This window comes from Austrofundulus limnaeus, unplaced genomic scaffold, assembly GCF_001266775.1.
Source record: "Austrofundulus limnaeus strain Quisiro unplaced genomic scaffold, Austrofundulus_limnaeus-1.0 Scaffold0, whole genome shotgun sequence".
Classification (NCBI taxonomy): Eukaryota; Metazoa; Chordata; class Actinopteri; order Cyprinodontiformes; family Rivulidae; genus Austrofundulus; species Austrofundulus limnaeus.
Window position 1 is genome coordinate 8,962,868 of NW_013952402.1, and position 20,670 is coordinate 8,983,537.

At 36.5% G+C, this 20,670-nt stretch overlaps 1 protein-coding gene across 1 annotated transcript in view; it reads left to right on the top strand.

The window, feature by feature from the left end:
• LOC106513379 (VPS10 domain-containing receptor SorCS1) overlaps positions 1-20,670 on the top strand; it is a gene marked incomplete in the record, with an annotated part of 60,021 nt that overhangs the window by 27,508 nt on the left and 11,843 nt on the right. The window contains 14 exon segments of the mRNA XM_014002179.1: positions 1,184-1,330; positions 2,849-2,951; positions 3,279-3,355; positions 3,986-4,077; positions 4,230-4,337; positions 4,463-4,580; positions 7,922-8,055; positions 9,239-9,352; positions 11,080-11,251; positions 14,316-14,502; positions 16,998-17,131; positions 17,221-17,344; positions 19,292-19,404; positions 20,049-20,183. Coding sequence (XP_013857633.1) covers positions 1,184-1,330; positions 2,849-2,951; positions 3,279-3,355; positions 3,986-4,077; positions 4,230-4,337; positions 4,463-4,580; positions 7,922-8,055; positions 9,239-9,352; positions 11,080-11,251; positions 14,316-14,502; positions 16,998-17,131; positions 17,221-17,344; positions 19,292-19,404; positions 20,049-20,183 — 1,758 coding nt within the window.

A 20,670-nucleotide genomic window follows, 5' to 3' on the forward strand; every position in this document is an offset into this window, starting at 1 on the left:
ATATATATATCAAAATCAAAATCACAAATAAAATGAAACCTGCCTCTTTTTTCTAGAATAAGTTCTTATAACAAAAAAATCTATGTTAAGTGACACACATATGAACAAAATGTGACAGCTTTCACTGTCAACTGTTAACATTAACGTTGATCAATAACATTTAAATACCTCAGTTTAGTGCTTCTAAATTTAGCCTATAAATTTAGCAGGTGCTAATCCACTAGTACATTTTAAAATTAGCAAAAGCCTTAAAGCACTAATCAGAAAATTAGTTCCCCTATTTGTGCTTTAGTGCTTTAGGGGAACTGTGCCCACCACTGTAAACATAGTTACTGTCCTTTATTATAATTGGACACTGTATATGACATCACCAAAAAAATGAAACCGATCACAAAAAAGGACGTCCAAACAAGATTTAGCTTCTGTTCTGCTTCTCTTTGCTCTGTTCAACTTTCTTAAATGTCCTCCATTAATGGAACAGATGCTGACTCATGACATTCATACTTGAGTCTCATCAGAACTAATTTCACAATTTATTTATTTATTTATTTTTGGTTTTCATTTGACTTTATTGTTGCATAAACCTTACATCAACCCGGGCTTCTTTTAGTGTGCTTTTCATGCACCTCATATGTTCAGTGCAGGCTTAATAGCAGCGTTAACTTGTGCCCTGAACATAAATCAGTGTTGACAGATCCACTGTGAGGTTACGGAGACCGCACACGTACGCATCACTGTGCATCACCCTCATCTTCAGCCCGCAGTGAAAGTATCATGTTGTTACAGTCACACACCTGAGGTAGCCACCAGCAGTGGCAGAGATGACCTCTGCTCACATTCGCGGTTATGAAACTGTCTTTTCTGGCACCAAATGGTAAAAGAAAATGAAGAGAAATGTAAACAAGTGTTTGTTGTATGCAAAAATGCATTTCTGGATATTAATGCTAAAAAAGAAGTCATGTCTCAGGGCTGTGCCAGATGTTGTTTTGATTCCACACAGTCCTACAGATGTCCAAAATAGTGCCAGAAAAGCCATCACTCTCAAATATGTCCTCTCAAAGCTAAACCTTCAGTTTACTCAAAATAGAATATGTACATTTTTTGTTATGCTTTCACTCCTTCCTTTCTTGTTTTTGTTTTTTWAATTTTTCTTTTTGCCGCTCCCCACCTCTCATACGCACAGGTTGCCGGGATTAAAGGAGTGTTCCTGTCAAATAAAGTTGTTGAAAACCAAGTGAGAACTTATATCACATACAACAAGGGCAGAGACTGGCGTCTTCTTCAGGCTCCAACAACCGATCTCCAGGGAAACAAGGTCTATTGTGAACAAGTAAGTGGGCCACTGACAAGAGATAGATATAGTTATTTGGATTTCCATTACCTGCTCTCAAAAAAATCCTCTGCTGAAACACTGCATACTGTAGCACCGCTAAAGACAGTGAATAAAGGTGTTTCATGGCAACACGGTGCTCTGAAGTGGAGCAGACTCTGATATTGCTTCTGAAAGCTTATTATTAACATAAATAATGTCAAAAAACCACTAAAATATGTTCAACATAGCTGCGACTGAAAAACTGTAAATGCAAAAAATATCAAGTTGTTTTGCAAAAATGTCATCTCTGCTAAAACCAAACTGCTTCACATCCATGCAATTGGAAGCAGGAAAATGTTTTTTTTTTTTTGTTATAGATGATGGGATATAATAAACACAGGTAAATAAGTTAACGTGTATTAAAAAAGGTAATATTTTGTCCAAGTTTAATGGTTTTGGTCTGTACTGTGTAAAATTTCATTGAGTTAAAGTGGCAGACCTTTATACCAGTGGAAAAAAAATCTCAATGCAAAAAGTGTTTTTTAAGTATTACTATAATTCATTTTCGACATTTAAAGTAACACACACATTAATAATATTTACCACCTCAAATACATTCTTAAATCTGCAGTATGACTAACCATATGTCCTTAAAACTCACATTTGAATGTATTTTGTAAGTAAGAGAGATTAATTTGCCTAATTTTACATTTTCCAATGCTACTAACAATATTTTATCGAAACATAGTTTATTTTATTTTACTAGTTTGCCACCCAGGACTTATTTTATGTAAGCAAATGATGCAGCCCCTGCTTTTGTAACATACACTATGAAGGCAACAGCTCTGCTCTAAATCTTTACCTGTTTTAACTATATGTACTAAATGTATATTTAAATATACGTATATTTTCAAAATAAGAGCTTAAATCACATTGTGCTTTTGATTGAGCCTTTCCGAGGCATTACAGACTGTATTAGATTAAATAWCTATTTGTAATATTCCATCCTGCTCTTGATGGAGTACAAAATAAAAAAAAATAAAAAATAAAGCAAAGGCCATGTTGGCAGACATTAATCATCCACTCAGAGTTTTGCCTCTTCCCATCAGGGAGGAGGTACACTTTTTCTTAACCAGGCCGAGTCTACAGGATACTTGGGATCAGTTTTCAGTTGTTGGGTTTCTTAACAAGCAATAGGTCATTTTGCTATTGTTGTACATATACAAATTCTCATTGGGACATCTATGCAAAGTTTTTTTTTTCTAACAGGGATATTTCTATAAATGTCTTTAAGTTTAAAGTTTTATGCAGCTAAGTGTAAATCTGTGCTGACAACCTTTGTAATCCATAACTCATCAGTTATGTTTCTGCATTAAACCTATTTAGAATATCACAAATTATTTCCCATTTTCCTCGTCCAAGCTTCTCCAGCAGTTTTGGAAGTCATCCATGATCCATACCTGACTCTGGTCTGTTTTCCAACTTTTCTTCTTCTCATTCTGACTCCCTCGAATGAATCTCGTCTTTGTACGACAGCCGTACTGCTCGCTGCACCTACACCTTCATGTCTCGGAGAACCCTTACGCCTCAGGAAACATTGTCAGCAAAGACACGGCTCCGGGAATTATAATAGCATCAGGTGAGATTTCATTTTGCACAATCACATTATTATTATTATTATTTTTGTTTATTTATTCCTTACCCCTAATGCAGGTCTTTCATCATATCCCTCGGCTCTCTCGAGTCAGTTTTGATTTTTTTGTTTTGCTTAGCTCTGTTTCCAGCACTGTCCTTCACAGCTGACAACAATTTACAAAGTGAGATGTTATCTGTCCTCCCTGCACATCTGCTCCATGCTTCTCCAGTGGGAAGAATAATAACACCGTTTGCAATCATTGTTATGGTGATACACTTGAGATAATCTTTGCCTTGTTTTTATATTTATTTATCTTTTTGTTGTATTTAGGTGTGGTTGGACCTGAGCTAACCAGTGCAAATGTCAGTATCTTCATCACGTCTGATGCTGGGAACACATGGAGAGAGGTACAACATGCTTTCTGCATCCCTGTGCACTTTTTAAAGGTTTTCATTTGATGTGTGATTAAGTTTGTGCTTCTTTTCTTTCAAACACTTTTATTCCAWTTAAAAAAAGAGAAAAAATTGTGATAAATGCCATCCTTCCCTTGAACTTGTACCCAGTAAAACACAAGAATTTTTTTTAATAATGCAAAACATATCAGGATTTGTTAGAAAAGAGAACATGCAAACATAGCTCATTTTAGACATTCAGTGCCAGCTTCTTTTTTTGTTTCCCCTCCCTTTTCAGCCACTGGTGCTGCAGTCAAATTTGCAAAGAAATAGAGAAGTGAGCATTGACAGCTCGCTATAGCCTTGTGCATTCCTGAGCTTTAAAACAAATAAAACAAAGAGAGCATACAGATTTTTGCCAGTGGCTTAAGACTCCAGAAATAAACACTGAGGCGATACTTGTTTGACGTTTTTTATTTTTATTTTTCACACAGCTGAGACTGTTGTGAAACTAACAGTTGTAGATGATGCTTGTTTATTGTAGGTGATAGCGTGCACGGCCCTTATGTTGGCACCGGTGTGTACTTTATACATGCTTGAATAATGTTCTCCGGTGTGCTAAAATAAATCTGGCTGTCTGTGCAGATTTTTCAGGAAGAGTACAGTGTGTTTTTCCTGAATCAAGGAGGGTCTCTGGTGGCCATCCGACACACACCTCTGCCAATTAGACACATTTGGTAAGACTCTCTCCACGGACGTTTTCCACATCTTTTCAGAGACTGTGCTCAATTTTCAAACCAAGGAGAAAGAGAGCTTACTTTCCTGCAAAGGATTTTTTTTTCTTACTGAATGTAGCTCCGTTTGTGGTGGGTCTCTCTCCCCCCCCCAGGCTGAGTTTTGATGAGGGCAGAAACTGGGACAAATATAGCTTCACCTCCTTTCCGCTCTACGTTGATGGGGTGCTGGGGGAGCCTGGAGAGGACATCCTCATCATGACGTAAGATACGCAGAAATCATCAGAAGCTGATGTGTTTCCAAATGAGTGCTTCAACAAAAATCTACCCTACTGTACATACAGCATATTTTTGACCATTTTTTTCTCCCCCTGATTTGATTGAGCAGAATATTTGGTCATTTTAGTCATCGATCTGAGTGGCAACTTGTCAAGATTGACTTTCGGCCCATTTTCGAACAACGGTGCACATCCGAAGACTATTTCACATGGCAGTTGCACAATGAGGTATGAAAAGTCTTTCTAACATTTAAATGTTATCCTGACCTCTGACCTGTTAAACCAACTAAGTTGGAAATGGAAAGTTTTCCTTACAGGCACAAGGTTCCATTTTAGACCACAATTAAATAACTATGTTACCTTCAGTTGCTATGAAAATGCTGTATCAAAAATAAATTTGATTTTGCATCAGCCATCTAAATGCCTTGAAATTGGCCTCTGTCCCTTTAACAAACTACTGCTGTTTCAGAAACTCACACTTGCTCCAGGGAGGAGCTTTGTGTAAATAGGCGGTGCTTTGTACCAGTAAGCATTTAGGCAGCACCACACCTACCACAGGAGATTCAAGGATTTCTCAAACATGCATGAATGAGTCAAAGCAACACTCTGGGTATGTTTTTTTTTGTGGGAATGGCACTATAACATGACTTAAAACTAAAAAAAGGCTGATTTTGCATGATACCCCCTTTAAAAAACAAACTATAATTTAATGAGGACAGTCTGCTTGACTGTTTGTGGAGAAGGATTATAAATATTGACAAAATTATCACATCAGCACATTTTAGCAATATGAATTTAGACTAAATTTGATGGAGAAACATATTATTATTATTATTATTATTATTATTATTATTATTATTATTATCATCATCATCATCATCTTAATTTGCAATAAAGTCTCTTAAATACAGTATTAAGGGAGGGGAAATGAAATAACTTACAAATAATTTTCACCTGGTTTTTGCCCCAAGATTCATCATTATATAATGCTGAAAAAGAGACATGACATAACTGTGGTACTTGCTGCAGGCAGGAGGTGTTGCTGGGAGCAGAATTCATGCAGTAGCTTGGACAGAAAATTCTGATTTCTTTTATTTATATTAAAATGTTTTCTGGGCATGTAGACTGTCAAGATGTGGGATTCAGAAATGTCTACAAGACAAGTAAGATCCTTTTAATCCTTGTTTTTGATGAAAGGTATGTAGAGAGATATTGTTGATCCATTACTGTTTTAAAATGTTACCAATGGAGAAGGCAAACAAAATAAAAGGGAGACGTGTGCACAAAGACAACAGTTACACTGAATTTCGGCTGTACCAGAACTTTCTAAACAAGTGAAAAGCAGAGTTATTAAATGTTTATGATGTGCTGTTCCACCTGTTGGAGAGAATTGCTTCCAAATTTAAACACACTAGAACAGGGCTATTCAACTAAGTTGCTCTGGGGGCCACAGTTACTGCAGGTCAACAGCTCAGGGGCCGAACATCCAGCAATTAAAGTCATTRTGTAAATAAACCAAGTATTACAGATCTGCCATCTTTGAAATAGTTTATTTTGCTACATTTAACCATGAATACAACATACAGAACCCTATAAAAGTAGTGATAATTAAAATATATATATGTCAAAAACCAAAATAACACATTGTGCCTCATATTTGACACAAACATTTTGACATATCTGACTTGCCAAATTTTAAAACCTATTTTAGTTTCGCTTTCATGGTTTTAACTTCAACTGCTTGTAATTTTAACTGGCTTGAGGGGGCATAGAATGGTTTTTACCACCTTCTAGCTGAGATTCTGAGGATTCTGTAGATACCAAACATGCCCATGTTTAACTAAAAGAACTTATGGTAATTAAAGCAGAAAACTGGGCGTTACTACGGGATAAATCCTGTGCCAGCAAGAATTGAATTTAAATTGCTCAGATTGAATCTGAATGTGCATAATTTGAAATTGAATGCATTGGTTTGAAAATGAATTTCACTAAGTTGAAACTGAATTTAAAGTTTTGAATTTGAATTAATTTGCTTTGAAACTGTGTTTTGGTTTATTAAAAATTCAGTTTGACTACTTTCACTTTCAGTTCTATAATTCAATTTCAGTTCTAAAATTCTGATTTTTGTGTCACATCCTGGTCCTTGAGAAAGCCAGCCAGAGTAATCAAACACAGATCCACAGATTTATGTTTCACTTTGGTGAAGTTTCCCTTCTGTAGGTAAGAGTTGATTCAGTCCACCATAAAAGTGACAAAAACAGACAGTTATTTTATCACAGAGATTAATTTTACCTATAGAAAATATTACATTTACATCAAATCATGGATCAATCAGCAGCAGCATCTGATCAATATGTGATCCATGATGACTTGCTCTGTTCACATTTTCATCTTTAAAGTAACGTTTTTTTGGAACTTGCTTTTTTGCCTGTATTTAGGTCCTTCTACCAACACAATTCTCAGAACTCTGCAGTAAACAAAGGAGATAAACAAGTTAATGTAAAGTAAATGAAGCGCAGTCCATTTAAGTCTAGAAAAAACACAATCAATACCTTTGTTCTTCCTTAGAACTGTAATTTCCATTTGTTGTCTCCAAGCCTACAAACAAGGACCAATTTGTATGGTTTATAAATGGTTTCACCAAAAGAARCTCTTCCTTAGTATTGTTTTGCATGGGCACCACTGTTTTTGTTGCAGTCATGATAAAACCTGGTCTTATGATTTAAATTCATCAATTCATCCATTTTCTGCAACCAATTTCAAATTTTTTGGGTCATGGGGAGCTGGCGCCTGCTCCAGCAGTCTTATGTGAGAGGCAGGGTACCTCCAGGATGGTTACCTGGTCCATCACAGGGACACATAGAGACAAATGAGACACTGCCACATCTTTCAAATCAACTCTTTTGCATTCTAATTATCTGGACTGTAATGAATAAACATGTGTTCAAGATCATAATTCTGAGCAGTATATAGACACAGAAAATGTAAAAAAAACTACGACCTTTGTTTTTTTTAAGTCTCCTTTTATGTTTTATCTTCTCTTGCCAATGCAATGCACAAAATGAAGCGTCCTTGATACAACGTGAAAGGAAATGATTACCTAAATCACTTATGGCACTTTTTAAAAATTATTTAATGCTACAAACCCACACTACATCTTACTAAAAAGGGTTCAAATTCTTGTTTTAGTGTTTCTGGAAGTTCTCACAGGGATCTCTGAACATCTTCCATTTTTCTTCAAAAATGTATTGATGAAATTCCGAGAAAAGTGTTAAAGATGTTTGTTTTTTTTCTTTTTTTCGCCATTTTGCTGGAACCAAATTGTCTCCTGCATAATACAAGAATAGTAATTAGTAAAGCCAGACTATTCTCTGCCACTGACAAAGCACTGTGGTTGTTGTACTGGCAAGACTGCTAGAATATGCAAGAGTCCAGACTCAGCCATCGATTGATCTGAAAGAGTCACTTTGATTTGGATACACGATAAAAGCAAGATGGCAAAACTAAAAAAAAAAGAAGGCAAAGAAAAAAATAAGACTGATGTGTTTATGATGCATTATTTATCACAGGGGGAAGTGTGCATTATGGGAATGAAGAGAATCTTCCAAAAACTGAGAGCAAACGCTCAATGTGTGAAGGCCCGAGATCAGTATATTTCTCAGATGTCAGACTCCTGCCCGTGCACAGAAGCAGACTTCGAGTGGTGAGTTCTCGTCTCGGCAGCTATACTCTTTTCACTTCATTAAATCAAATGCTCAACGCTTTATCAGTCTCCAGAGGCGCGCGCGTGTGAAGCAAGGCGAAGGCACAAGGAGAAGAGAATTTTAAGGATTATGTGATAAAATTCACAGCTTTCTCYTGTATATTTATGGACTTCACATTCTTAAAAACACAGCCAAAACACATTTTTTTTGGAACTTATTTTCTAAGAATGTTTGCTTTTTAATAATTTGCCCATTAAATAAAGATTAAAGTTTTTAAATAATGACTTGTAAGCACATCTAGCGAAGCTGGCCAGTGTCTCAATCACCTCTAACATGATTACATTTACTCCCATGACATGTAATGGTAAAGACTGACTATACTGTAAGAAAATACGTGTTCAATAGACTGAAGTCAATATGAAAACCACCACTGTTAAATAAAATGATTTGTAGAAGGAATAAAAACCATTCAAAACCAGAATTCTGGAACCAAGTGAGGTTTTATTGCCACCGGAGCTGACAAGGAAACCACTCTGCCGAAAAGCCAGGAAGTACCTCAATTTATACAATTCTTCAATGCCTGCCTTCGCCCCCTACTGACCTACGGCTGAATCACAGGCATTCATACAAAAGTCTCATCTACTGTTATTATAACGTTTTAATTACGTGTTGTTTATAATTTGGACATGTAACTAATCTATATCAATCAAAACATAATAGATTAAACATTGGTAACRTTATAAAAAGGAAAACCTAAAAATATAGTGTTGTGCTTTTAACATCAGTGCTAACCTCTAACAACTTTAAATTTCTTCAATACTGTACAGTTTTCTCTTTTGTCTCTGGTGCATTAATAAATCCCGCTGCAACAGCACTTTGCTGCTTCCTGCACATGCTTCCTTGATCTGGATAAAAGAAACAAGACAGATCTGTAAGACACAAACAGGACGATTACAATTTTAGTAAACACAAACAATGATTTCTCCGCTTCAGTTGTTTGATCCATAAAACATCAAACACCAAAACCGTTACTGTTGTGTGAGAATATTTCTTCTCCCGCACTTATTGATTCAATCTTAACTGAATATTTCTGTTTGAAGTTGTACCAGAAACAATAACTAATCTTATTAAAGTCACAGTGTGCCTTTAATTTTTTTCCTCTCCCTGTCTCGACTGAAACAGTGACTATGGCTTTGAGAGGCAGATTGATGGGAGCTGCACCCCGGCTTTTTGGTTCGCTCCATCAGCAACAGCTCGAGACTGCATAACAGGAGACACCTTTCTCAACACAACGGGGTACGCTTGATTTTTTTTTTTTACTGTCACCACACAGAAAGCCAAAGTGGTTGAAGCATAACTTTTCCTGAAAAGCTGAGAAAAAAAAAGTTTATTAAAAAAGTGAAAATGTAGTTTTCGTGCTTTCATACTTTTTATTATGCAAACCTAGGATCCATATTTTCAAACACTAACTTCTTGCCAGCGTTATTCCTTAGAGAGATGTCTGAAAATAATGATCAAACGTGTCTTTGACCAAAGATTTTTGAGTTTGCGTTATTCAACACCAAATGGTAACTGCATATTTTTTCTTTTTTTACATCGACTTACATCTTACATTAAGTCTTACATCGACCTAACACTGTATTAGCATTTCTTTGCTGACAGTCAAACCAAATATTTCATGCTGCAAACTTTAAGAAAAGCAAAGCTTTTGTCACTTTGTAATGCTGCAATTACTTCTGCYCTTTGGTTCTGTATTTTGCCTTTGGTCCAGAGTATGCAGCAGGATTTTTTTTTAAACAAAAAGATCTGGAACATCAGTCTGTCTGACCTCAATTTATGTTTTCACTGCTTGAAAACGTCTTTGAGCCCAGAGAAGTTGTTGCCTTCGGAGAACCTTCTATTAAGCTGAATCACAGGGAAATAGAAACTCTCCATGAATGAGAAATAAAACATCGTAAATAATCAAAAACAACGTCCAGCTGCTTTTGATTCGATTCACTGTGCTGAAGGACTGAGAATACCTTTTTTAAAAGAATTTAACATCCCCCCACAAAAAAGTAAAGTTTAAGTGATTAAAAACTGTTTAGTGATTAAAAATGTGTCCCCAGATAGCCCATTACTCACTCATATCAGCTATTAAAAGTTGAATGGTGCAGTTATCTGCAGAATTCAAATCCATCCTTGGTTTTTATTCACTAGAATTTCTTGTGTTTTTCAGTAATATCAAGAAGGCTGATTAATGTATCATGATTTAAGCATTTCAGATTAGCTGATATCAATAATTATTTGTTAGTTTTTTCTTTAGCTATTTGAAATAAGGACCAGGAGATAAAAGGATGATTAATATTTTTAAAGTGGTGACATGACCTTTCCTCTTTTATCCACAATTTCTTCTGGAGCTGTTGCACTCATTTCAAAGCCTTTCTTTTGCCTATATCCCCCAGAATGTCAAATTCTGGCTCAGAGTTCAGTGAAATTGTTAACATTTGATCGGTTGTATTTACTATTGATACTGATCATGTGTCCATCAGGATATACTGTATATCGTTATTGTTTTATCGGCAAACCCTATTATCAAGCAACATAAAGGAAAAAATGTCAAATTCCTTTGCATAGGAACATTGTTTTTAAACATATTAACAATATAGCAGCCCATTTTTTTGACAAACTAAATGCCTTTTATTCGTCTTTGCTCATTTAAGTCACAGCCTTTTTCTTTCCTTTAAACTACCTTTGCATTAAACCATGATTACATACTGTACACCCATAGGCATTACCAGTTTGAACGAACATCTGTTTTTCATTACTGGTCCTAAACTGCCTCCATCCCAAATGTGCTGTTGAAGATCTGTAGATTAACAAATGAAATGAAGTTGATGTCAAGCACTCAGCATAATGCAAAAAATAGGGCAAATGTAAAAAAATCACTGTCTGCTTTTTTCCCCTTCAATGTCATGCTTTTCCCAGTTTGAGCTTATGTCACATGCAGCATTTATCTGTGTCTTCTGTTAATTCAACTCCAGATACCGCAAGGCTTTGACGAACAACTGCACTGAGGGAAGTGTGCTGAAGTACAGCCCGAGGCACCAAAAGTGTCCCAGTCAGGCTCCCAGAGGCCTCCAGCTCTTCACCAGCGAGGGAACACTTGTAGCCACGCTGGGGAGGAATGTCACCTTCTTGGTTTTTCTGGAAGAGGTGAATGTTTCAGTTTCAACAAAGCAATTTGTCAGCTSTTAAAGTATGTATTAGAGATCAGTCTCAACTACTACCCCACTACATTTTAGCTCAGTATCTGTAAAACTGACTGAAACATACTATTTTTGCTTTGTGACAAAATATTYCTGCTGATCCATCTATGCTGGTGCAAATGTCAGATTATACTAGAATGTAGTCAGCACTTTTTTCTGAATCATGCTTGAAAAACTAAATACAACACAGCAACAGTGTGTGAATATTTAATCAAAGCCAGTCAGATTATGGATTAAGGTTTCTGTTTGTCAGATTGTTAATTTAGTCAGTTAAATATCCTGTCTTTGAGCATCAGAAAAATAAACAGTTTATTGGTAATAAAATAGGACTTTCACTGAGTGAACTGAGTTAAATACAGTGGGGTGTGAAAGTTTGGGCAGCCTTGTTAATTTCCCTGATTTACCTTTATTAATCATTAACTGTTTGGATAAAAAAACAGTAAAATATATCATATAGGGGACAAACACAGTGATATTTGAGAAGTGAAATGAAGTTTATATGATTTACAGAAAATGTGCAATAATTGCTTAAACAAAATTAGACAGGTGCATAAGTTTGGGCACACACAAAAAAGTAAATAAATAAAAAACTAAAAAACTTAACTCAATATTTAGTAGATCCTCCTTTCACAGAAATAACAGCCTCTAAATACTTTCTATAGATTCTAATGAGAGTCTGGATTGTGGCTGAAGGTATTTTAGACCATTCTTCTTTACAAAACATCTCTAGTTCATTCAGGTTTGATGGTTTCTGAGAATGGACAGCTCTCTTTAAGTGATACCACAGATTTTCAATAATATTCAGGTCTGGGGACTGAGATGGCCATTCCAGAACGTTGTACTTGTTCCTCTGCATGAATGCCTTAGTAGAGTTTGAGCAGTGTTTAGGGTTGTTGTCTTGTTGGAAGATGCAGCCCCGGCTTCAGCAGCTTCAGCTTTGTCACCGATTCCTGGACATTGGTCTCCAGAATCTGCTGATATTGGTTGGAATCCATGCATCTCTCAACTTTAACAAGATTCCCAGTCCCTGTACTGGCCACACAGCCTCACAGCATGATGGAACCACCACCAAATGCTACTGTAGGTAGCAGGTGTTTTTCTGGGAGTGCTGTGTTCTTCTTCCTCCATGCATAACGGCCCTTGTTCTGCACAAATAACTATTTTAGTTTCATTAGTCCACAGCACCTTATTCCAAAATGAAGCTGGCTTGTCCAAATGTGCTTTAGCATACCTCAAGCAGCTCTGTTTGTGATGTGGGCGGAGAAAAGGCTTCCTCTGCATCACTCTCCCATACAGCATCTCCTTGTGTAAAGTGTGCTGAATAGCTGAACGATGCACAGTGACTCCATCAGCAGCAAGATGATGTTGTAGGTCTTTGGTGCTGGTCTGTGGGTTGACTCTGACTGTTCTCAACATCCCGTTCGCTTCTGATTATTGGAAATTTGTCCTGGTCTGCCACTTTGAGCCTTGACTTGAACTGTGCCTGTGGTCCTCCATTTTCTCCCAATGTTTCTCACAGTGGAGACTGAAAGCTGAAATCTCTGAGATAGCTTTCTGTTTCCTCCCCCTAAACCATGACGGTGAAAAATCTTTGTTTTCAGCTCATTTGAAAATTGTTTTGAGACTCCCATGCTGCCACTCTTCAAAGAAGATGCAAAGAGGAGAAAAACCTACAGTTGCCCACCTTAAATACCCTTTCTCATAATTGGAGTCACCTGTGTATGGAGGTCAAGGGTCACTGAACTTACTTATCAAACCAAATTTGAGTTCCAATAATTAGTTCTAAAGGTTTTGAAATCAATAAAATGAAAATGGTGCCCAAATTTATGCACCTGTCTAATTTTGTTTAACCAATTATTGCACACTTTCTGTAAATCATATAAACTTCATTTCACTTCTCAAATACAAATCACTGTGTTTGTCCCCTATATGAAATATTTAACTGATTTTTTTAAATCCAAACAATCAATGATTCATAAAGCTAAATCAGGAAAATCACCAAGGTTGCCCAAACTTTCACACCCCACTGTATCTGAATAAAATAATGATTACAGGAGTGTTTGCTGACTTAGAAAAACTGGTGTCGAATTTTAAAATCGAAACATTTTAAGAAAATCGTCAAAATTCTCTAAACTCAAAGACAAATTTGCTACTGAAAAGCATTTTTTTCTCAAGCATTTTTCTTTTAGACATTTATTCATAGCAATTGTCCTTTCATAATACAAAATTTAAAGGGATAGAGCATTTAAATAATTCATAATGTGTGATTTTTTCTAAAGGTTTACAATCCCCTGACTATGCCAGTTTGCCAAGAGAAAAAAAATGTCCTAATTGTTTGTGCTTGATGAACAAAAGGGTGAGAAATTCTTAAAAAAAAACTGCAGCAGGCAGAAGCAGTATGATGGAGAGATTTTAATTAACAGTGAGTAGAGGAATATATCAAAACCCATTGATTACCTGGGCACAAAGCTAAAATAATGTAAATCTTGCTGCAATATGAAAAAAAATATTTTCTTCTAWAAGTATCAGTTTTAGTCAAAATTTCTGCAGAAAATACTGGTGAAGTTTAGGGTCATGTTTGGACCTAATTTAGGACTTTTTCAAAATATGAACTACATATCTGGAAACCTTCCTACAATAAAACCACAGCTCTGATGTGTCCTTTTTGTCCAAAATTCAATATAGGTCATGGTTTAAAATAAACAAAATGTCCTTCAAAGAAGCAAATCACTGGACTCTACCTTCACACTTTGCATCAAACATCAGCTCCTACTGTATATCTATAGAGTCACGCTGCATGGTTTTATTTAATATACTGTAGCTTATACCAAGATGCTGTCACAAACCATGCAAAGTGACTGGACCATAAATATGCACTGACATGATTTATTAGATGACCTCGTTCTTGTTGCTTTTATGAAAAGTGCACTCCGTTTTAAGTAAGCAAGGACATTGACAAACAGCTGACATTCCTGTGTGACTATGTACTATTTCCCCCCCTCTTTTCGAAGGGTCTTGGCTCCATGACAAGCATAACGGTGGACTTCGGAGACGGAACGGCCATATCTTACGTTAACATAAGCTCTATCGAAGACGGGGTCAAGCACATTTACGGCAAAGTTGGGATCTACCAAGTTTCGGCCACAGCGAGCAACAATCTCGGCCTGGACAGGGTCGTTCTCTACCTTCATGTTTCCTGTGAGTTTCRGCGAAAAGCCACGTGGTCGGTGCTAAAACATGCAAATACTTCAAGGATGGATTCAGTGTCAGAGAGGGCATGCTTGTGCATATTCCTTTTCTCATTATAATATTAATTTATTTAGTAAATATAATAACATGACTACATTACAAACTAATTTACACCCTTTATCATAGTAAAAATAAACGGATAAAAGGCTATGCATTCCCTAAACAAATGCATATGGCTCACATTAGTTTTAAACAGATTATTATGTGCAATCTCATACAGTATTACAAGGTCTCAAAATGTGTTGGGATGACTCTCAGCTACTACCACACCAAATTTTAGCTAGATGTTTAATTAAATTCTAAGCATATTTGTTTTGGCTAGTGGTGACTCCTAAAGTTGAATGGTTGTAGATGTACAGCCACTGATCTTCTTCTTCTTCTTCTTCTTCTTTTTTTTTTTTTTTTGCTAAAATTCATCATGTAGCCAAATAAGGGCAGCACCGGGGCTCAGTTGGTAGAGCTGATGCCTCTCAGCAAGAAGGTCGCCGGATCAAATCCCCGGGACCTTTCTGGGTAGAGTTTGCATGTTCTCTCTGTGCATGCGTGGGTTTCCTCCGGATAATCCAGCTTCCTCCCACACACCAAAAACATGACCGTTAGGTTAATTGATGACTCTAAATTGCCCCTAGGTGAGAGTGAGTGGTCATTTGTCTTTATGTGGCCCTCTGATGGACTTGTGACCTGTCCAGGGTGTACCCCGCCCCTCGCACAGTGACTGCTGGATATGGGCACCAGTGACCCCCGTGACCCTGAAAAGAAGAAGCAGGTATAGATAATGGATGGCTGGACAGGGTTGCCAGATAAAAACAACAATTTGTTTGTTTGCCCCTCGTTTTGTTTACACATTTTCACCAAAGCGGCTGTGGTGCAGTAGTAGAGCAGCCAGCTAGGGATCCAAAAGTCACAGGTTTGACTCCTGCCATGCCCACATGTCGTGGTGTCCTTGAGCAAGACACCCAACCCCCAACTGCTCCCCGGGCACCTCACATGGCTGCCTGCTGCTCCAGTTGGGTGTTTCTCACGTGTGATGGGTTAAATGTAGAGCACAAATTTTGTTATTGTATGGGAACATGTATTGGATGACAAGTAAAGTACCTTTACCTTTACTCAATACACACCTCATCTTCTCAGCTTATAGGAAAGTTTGGGTTGATTTGATTTGATTTGATTTATTTATTTAACAGGAAAAGATTATTAAAAATCAAGCCTGACTCAGCATAATTGCTGTTTTACAGCAGGTTCCTGTTCTGCAGCACATAAAACACTCAGAATTACAGCATCACAGTCACATCATTATACACCATAGACACAAAGACAAACAAGCATACCAAATTTCAAAAAGGCAGCATTTGCAAAATAGGACGTCTAAATATGAGCACAACAAAATGTCTCCAGCAGATGGCAGACAAGATTCTTCTTAAAGGACTGTAGTTTTGAAATGGACTTTATGTTTTGAGGAATGTCATTCCATGYTTTAGTATAAACATAGAAGAAAGACCTCTGGCCGTAACAGTTTTTAAAAGTTGGTAATATCAATTGTCCTTTTGTAACAGATCTAGTTGAATGACCACTTCCAGAATTTGATTTGGGCAACAATGCACAGAGAGTTCCATAAATGGCACCTTGGAAGATCTGAAAATATAAATTAATAAAATACRATAACATTAAAGGCACAGTGCAACAATTTACCATGTCCCATCTAGCAACACTGGGACAGAGCTGGTGTCAAGCTGGCGCTGCTGGCTGACTGATGGCATGGCAAGTAGTTTATCAGCTGGATGTGGGCCAGATCTGGCAATGATGGCACTGTTTTTAACATGGCATGCCACAACTGGCCCGGTTGGGGTTTTGTTTATGTGGTGCTAGCCCATACATGGACTACCTCTAAAAAAATCACATCTGGGACACTAAAGGAGCATCCTTCTTTGTAGTATCTGGGTCGAGGGTTAGTTCATTGTGTGGCCCAGAACTGGGCCAGACAAAATTTTGGTATGTAGGTAACTTGTCAGTGTTTAATCATAAGAAGAAAAATAGTCTCTTTAGGGTGCAAGTTTATTGAAAACTGAAACTCATCATGTGTCCTGTTGTGTATGCATTTCTTACACCTATATTTGTTTCATTATGGCAATATACGTAGAAGCTCAATAAGCCATTTCCAATTCAGCTCTTTTAAAATAGATTCCAATGGCAACAATATTTTAACATTAAAAACATGAATAAAATACAATAAAATATTGTCTGCAGACTCTTGTCCAACCTCTTCTGCAGCAAATACAGTACATATCCATCAGCGACCTCAGTGTGTTCCTGGTGGTTGTGTTTGTGCCAAAATATCATTAAACAGATTGCATCTGTTGAGACTTTAGGCACCAGGGAGGCCTTCATTTTTAGCAACATTTTAATAAAAGGTGAGACTCTGAACTTTGTGTGTTTTCTCTCTAAAGGTCAACTTGAGCAAGTGCAGCTCTCGGCTCCTTCGGTGGTTGTCAAGAACAAAGCAGTGAATTTCACTACAGCCTTGCACCCGAGTAACGTGGGAACCGTCACTTATTTCTGGTGGTTTGAGAACAAAACGGAGGCAAGCTCACSTTAAACATTCAATGCCGTTCTGTCAATTTTCTGAGATCGACGAGGGTAAAATATTGATGTCACGTCTCTGCCTTTTAGCCTGTCGTGACCCTCGATGGAGCCACTTCTTTCACTTTCTCCAAGGAGGGAAGCCACACTGTTACTGTTCAGGCTTCAGCTGGTACTACTGTCCATCAGGACCAAAGTACTGTAGCAGTCTATGGTATATATATATTTTTTATATTATCGTTTGTATTACTAAATAAAATCTGAGTGAGAAAATGGCTTAAAAAATTGGGTTTTTGAAAAAAAATTGCATGTTTTCTTTTTCAAATGCTTATTATGAGTAGGGAAAACTCCCAGCTACCATCACACCAAATTCGATTTCAATATTTATAAAATTCAAATGTTATCATTTGTAGCTGTACATGTAGTGATTAATCTCAGTTCAGAGGTTTATGAGGTAGTTTGCTAACAGACAACTGCAGATGCGGACAAGAGCAACGTCGTTTTGCCTTTGGTTGGCAGGCAATAATAAATCATAAGTAGTKTAGCTACAATAAACTGAAGTCTGAGTGAGTTGCTTCAACAACAGTGAGTAAAAGTTACTCACTGATCAGTGTTCAGCGGCGCAGAGGGAATTTTGTTGTCTGTGATTTACTGTTGCCATCTTGTGGTGGTCAGAGAAGCAGACATCATTTAGGACCGTAAAAATATATATATTTTATATTTTTCCATTTAACATTCTGCATAGATGCAGCTCTTGCCACCACATGAAAATTATTAAAGCTAATTAAAAATCAAATCTATGAGCAATTTGAACAAAACTGTGATATGTACAGTCTAATATATTCATCGGATAAAAGCCCTTTTTTTTAATGAAGGCCACAGGCTCAAAAATCTCTACAAAAACTAAATAAATTAACATGTAGAAAAAAAGAAACTTTAAAGGATTAGGATACAGCATTTTTAAAAATTGATTTATTTGATTATTCATACATTTATTTGAACATATCTTCAGTGAACAACCCCTGACCTCAACAGGTGATGTGAAAACGTTTCGTACTTTTCACTAATTTAATTTCCAAGATTAAGTAATAAAATGAAAGCTGCATTTCTAATAGAAAATGACATTTAGTCACTCCAAAATAAGAAATAATTCAATTAGATCTTGTCCTTAATTACTTGCTGGTAACAGGGATTAAARCCAGTTATTTTGGTGAATTTTAGTTTTAAAATGGTTTTATTTTTACAGAAAATAGTTGAAATGTTGTATGTTTTGTTTTTGGAAAAATAGAAATAAAATGTTTCTTATAATGGCAGTTTGTATAAAAACCAAGTATTGCAGGTCTCCAGTGAGCAGCAGTTGATTTTCTTTCAATCAATAGTGTTAAATTAAAAGTTTTTTTTCATGGCAACTCCTTAATCTCTTGTCTGGTCATAGCTAATAAAATGAGGACTTTAGGTATTAGTTATGTTGTACGCACAGGGATCAACTGCAGATTTTCAAAATGAAGTTAGAAGGTCACAGAAACAGAAGAGACGTTCAGGAAAAAAAAGTTAATTTTTCTGTCTGCAGACTCCACAGAAGATTAATAATATCTGAATGCATTTAAACCATAGCTTTCATGTTTATTGTTTCTTGTGTAGATTTTGAAAATCTAACACTTTCAGCCGTTTTAATGGTTCCTGTATCAAATCTTTCAGCTTATTCAAGACGATACTATGACTTTTGGTGTTTGTAATTTTTATATATTGTTTTTTATATATATTTACCTTTAACTTTTTTGGTTTCATTAAATGAATTAAAATTTAAAATGTTTTTAAAATGGTATGGTTTTGCTCATTTTTAGCTCATTTTAACTTTTAGCTAACACTTTATTAGTTAGCTATCCTTTTAGTTACCGTTTTGCAACTTTTAGATATTATTTGGTCATTTATATTTTAATGTTTGTAGCGCTAATGGAATTTGTTTTCCACTGTTGTGGTCATTTTAATGTTTTGGCTATGGTTTTGCTAGTTTTCCTTCTGTTCTGCTTGAAATGTTGACAATTCAAGTTCAGCTTCTTCACAAAATTTCAGCAAACTCTTTTAGCACTCAGCTTCCACATTTCATCGTCATAGAAAATGCTTACTTTTGTTAATTTATTATTATTTTTAAATTTCCTAGATTATTTCCGCTCGCATTCTTTGGCCTTTTCATCTAATCTGGACGAGCTGAACCCCGGGGTGTCTGAGTGGAGAGAAGACATCAGCAGAGTTGTAAAAAGCTGCATGGTCCAGGTCGGTAACTGATGCTAATAAAAACAGACCATAACACAGTGTTATCAGAAATAAATCTAACCCACGCGCTTTTATTCAGGTTGTTTGCAGTCTGCTTGAGCAACATAAATCCCTCCCTGCTGTGTTTATACATGCTCAGTCTAATGAGTTTCAGATAAAAGCTTCAGATCATCTGGAAAATTGGACATTAAAGAAAGTTTTTAGCAAATTGAGGAGAAACCACAAGGAATGGTTGCCAAACTGTGGTTAAGTGTGTCTGATTTTCAATTTAAGCCAGGTTATGTAAAAGACTCTGCTCTATATATATCCAACAGTAGCCCTCAGTATGAAACATTCACTTTGACCTTYTGTCTTGTCAGATTTCACCACAGTTTACAGCAGGAAACTGACATTAGACCTCCGGTCACGGCGTAAATGCACTAAAAGGCCTGGCCTTTACCAGCAACTGTCAAACTGAACTTGCATGTTCTACTTGATCCAGCAATTATGTTTTGACTCTGACTGCTGTTTAGGCAAGCAATATATTCGGCACAAAAAGSACAGAAAGTTCATTCTCAACAGGCGAATTTTAGGGCTGAACTGCTGCCTGCAAACTGTGTCAATTACAAACTTTCCTAATGAGGTTTTTTATGTTAATATTAAAGGTCACAGGAATCAGTGAGAATCAGCTCTTGGTCACGGTGCTTCCTGGTTTACCGACTACAGCTGAAGTTTTTGTTGTACCAGAGAGGAGGTCAAAAGGCAGAGCCATAAATGAACAATGGACCCACCTGGATCAGGTACTGTTTCATCATATCATTTCCAAGTTCCTGAAATATGTAATTTCTGACCCCCCCTCCACAAAAAAACAAAAAAAAAAACAAACAAAAAACAAAAAACAAAAAAAAACAGAAAACAAAACATGAAATATCTCTAGAGAATATTGAAACGCAATTATGTGACTTACTGTGTCTGCTTACTTGCTTACTTGTTTATCAGTTGAGATTTTCAGTTCGTATAATAAGATTCCAGAGTTGAACATTCAGCTTCAACACATTAACATTTCTTGAGAAATGCAGTTTTTCAAAGTTGTGTGCGTGCAGAATTTCCTTAAAATTAAGGGGTGACACAAAGATGCTAAAAACACAAATACGTTGTCTTTGCAAGGATTTTTACAAATAAAAAAGTTAAATTTTCCACCCTTTGAGTGAGGTTCTGAAGCTGTAGCTGCATTAAGGGCTGGTCTATGAAGCTCCATCTGACTGGACGATGACAACAAATCACAAA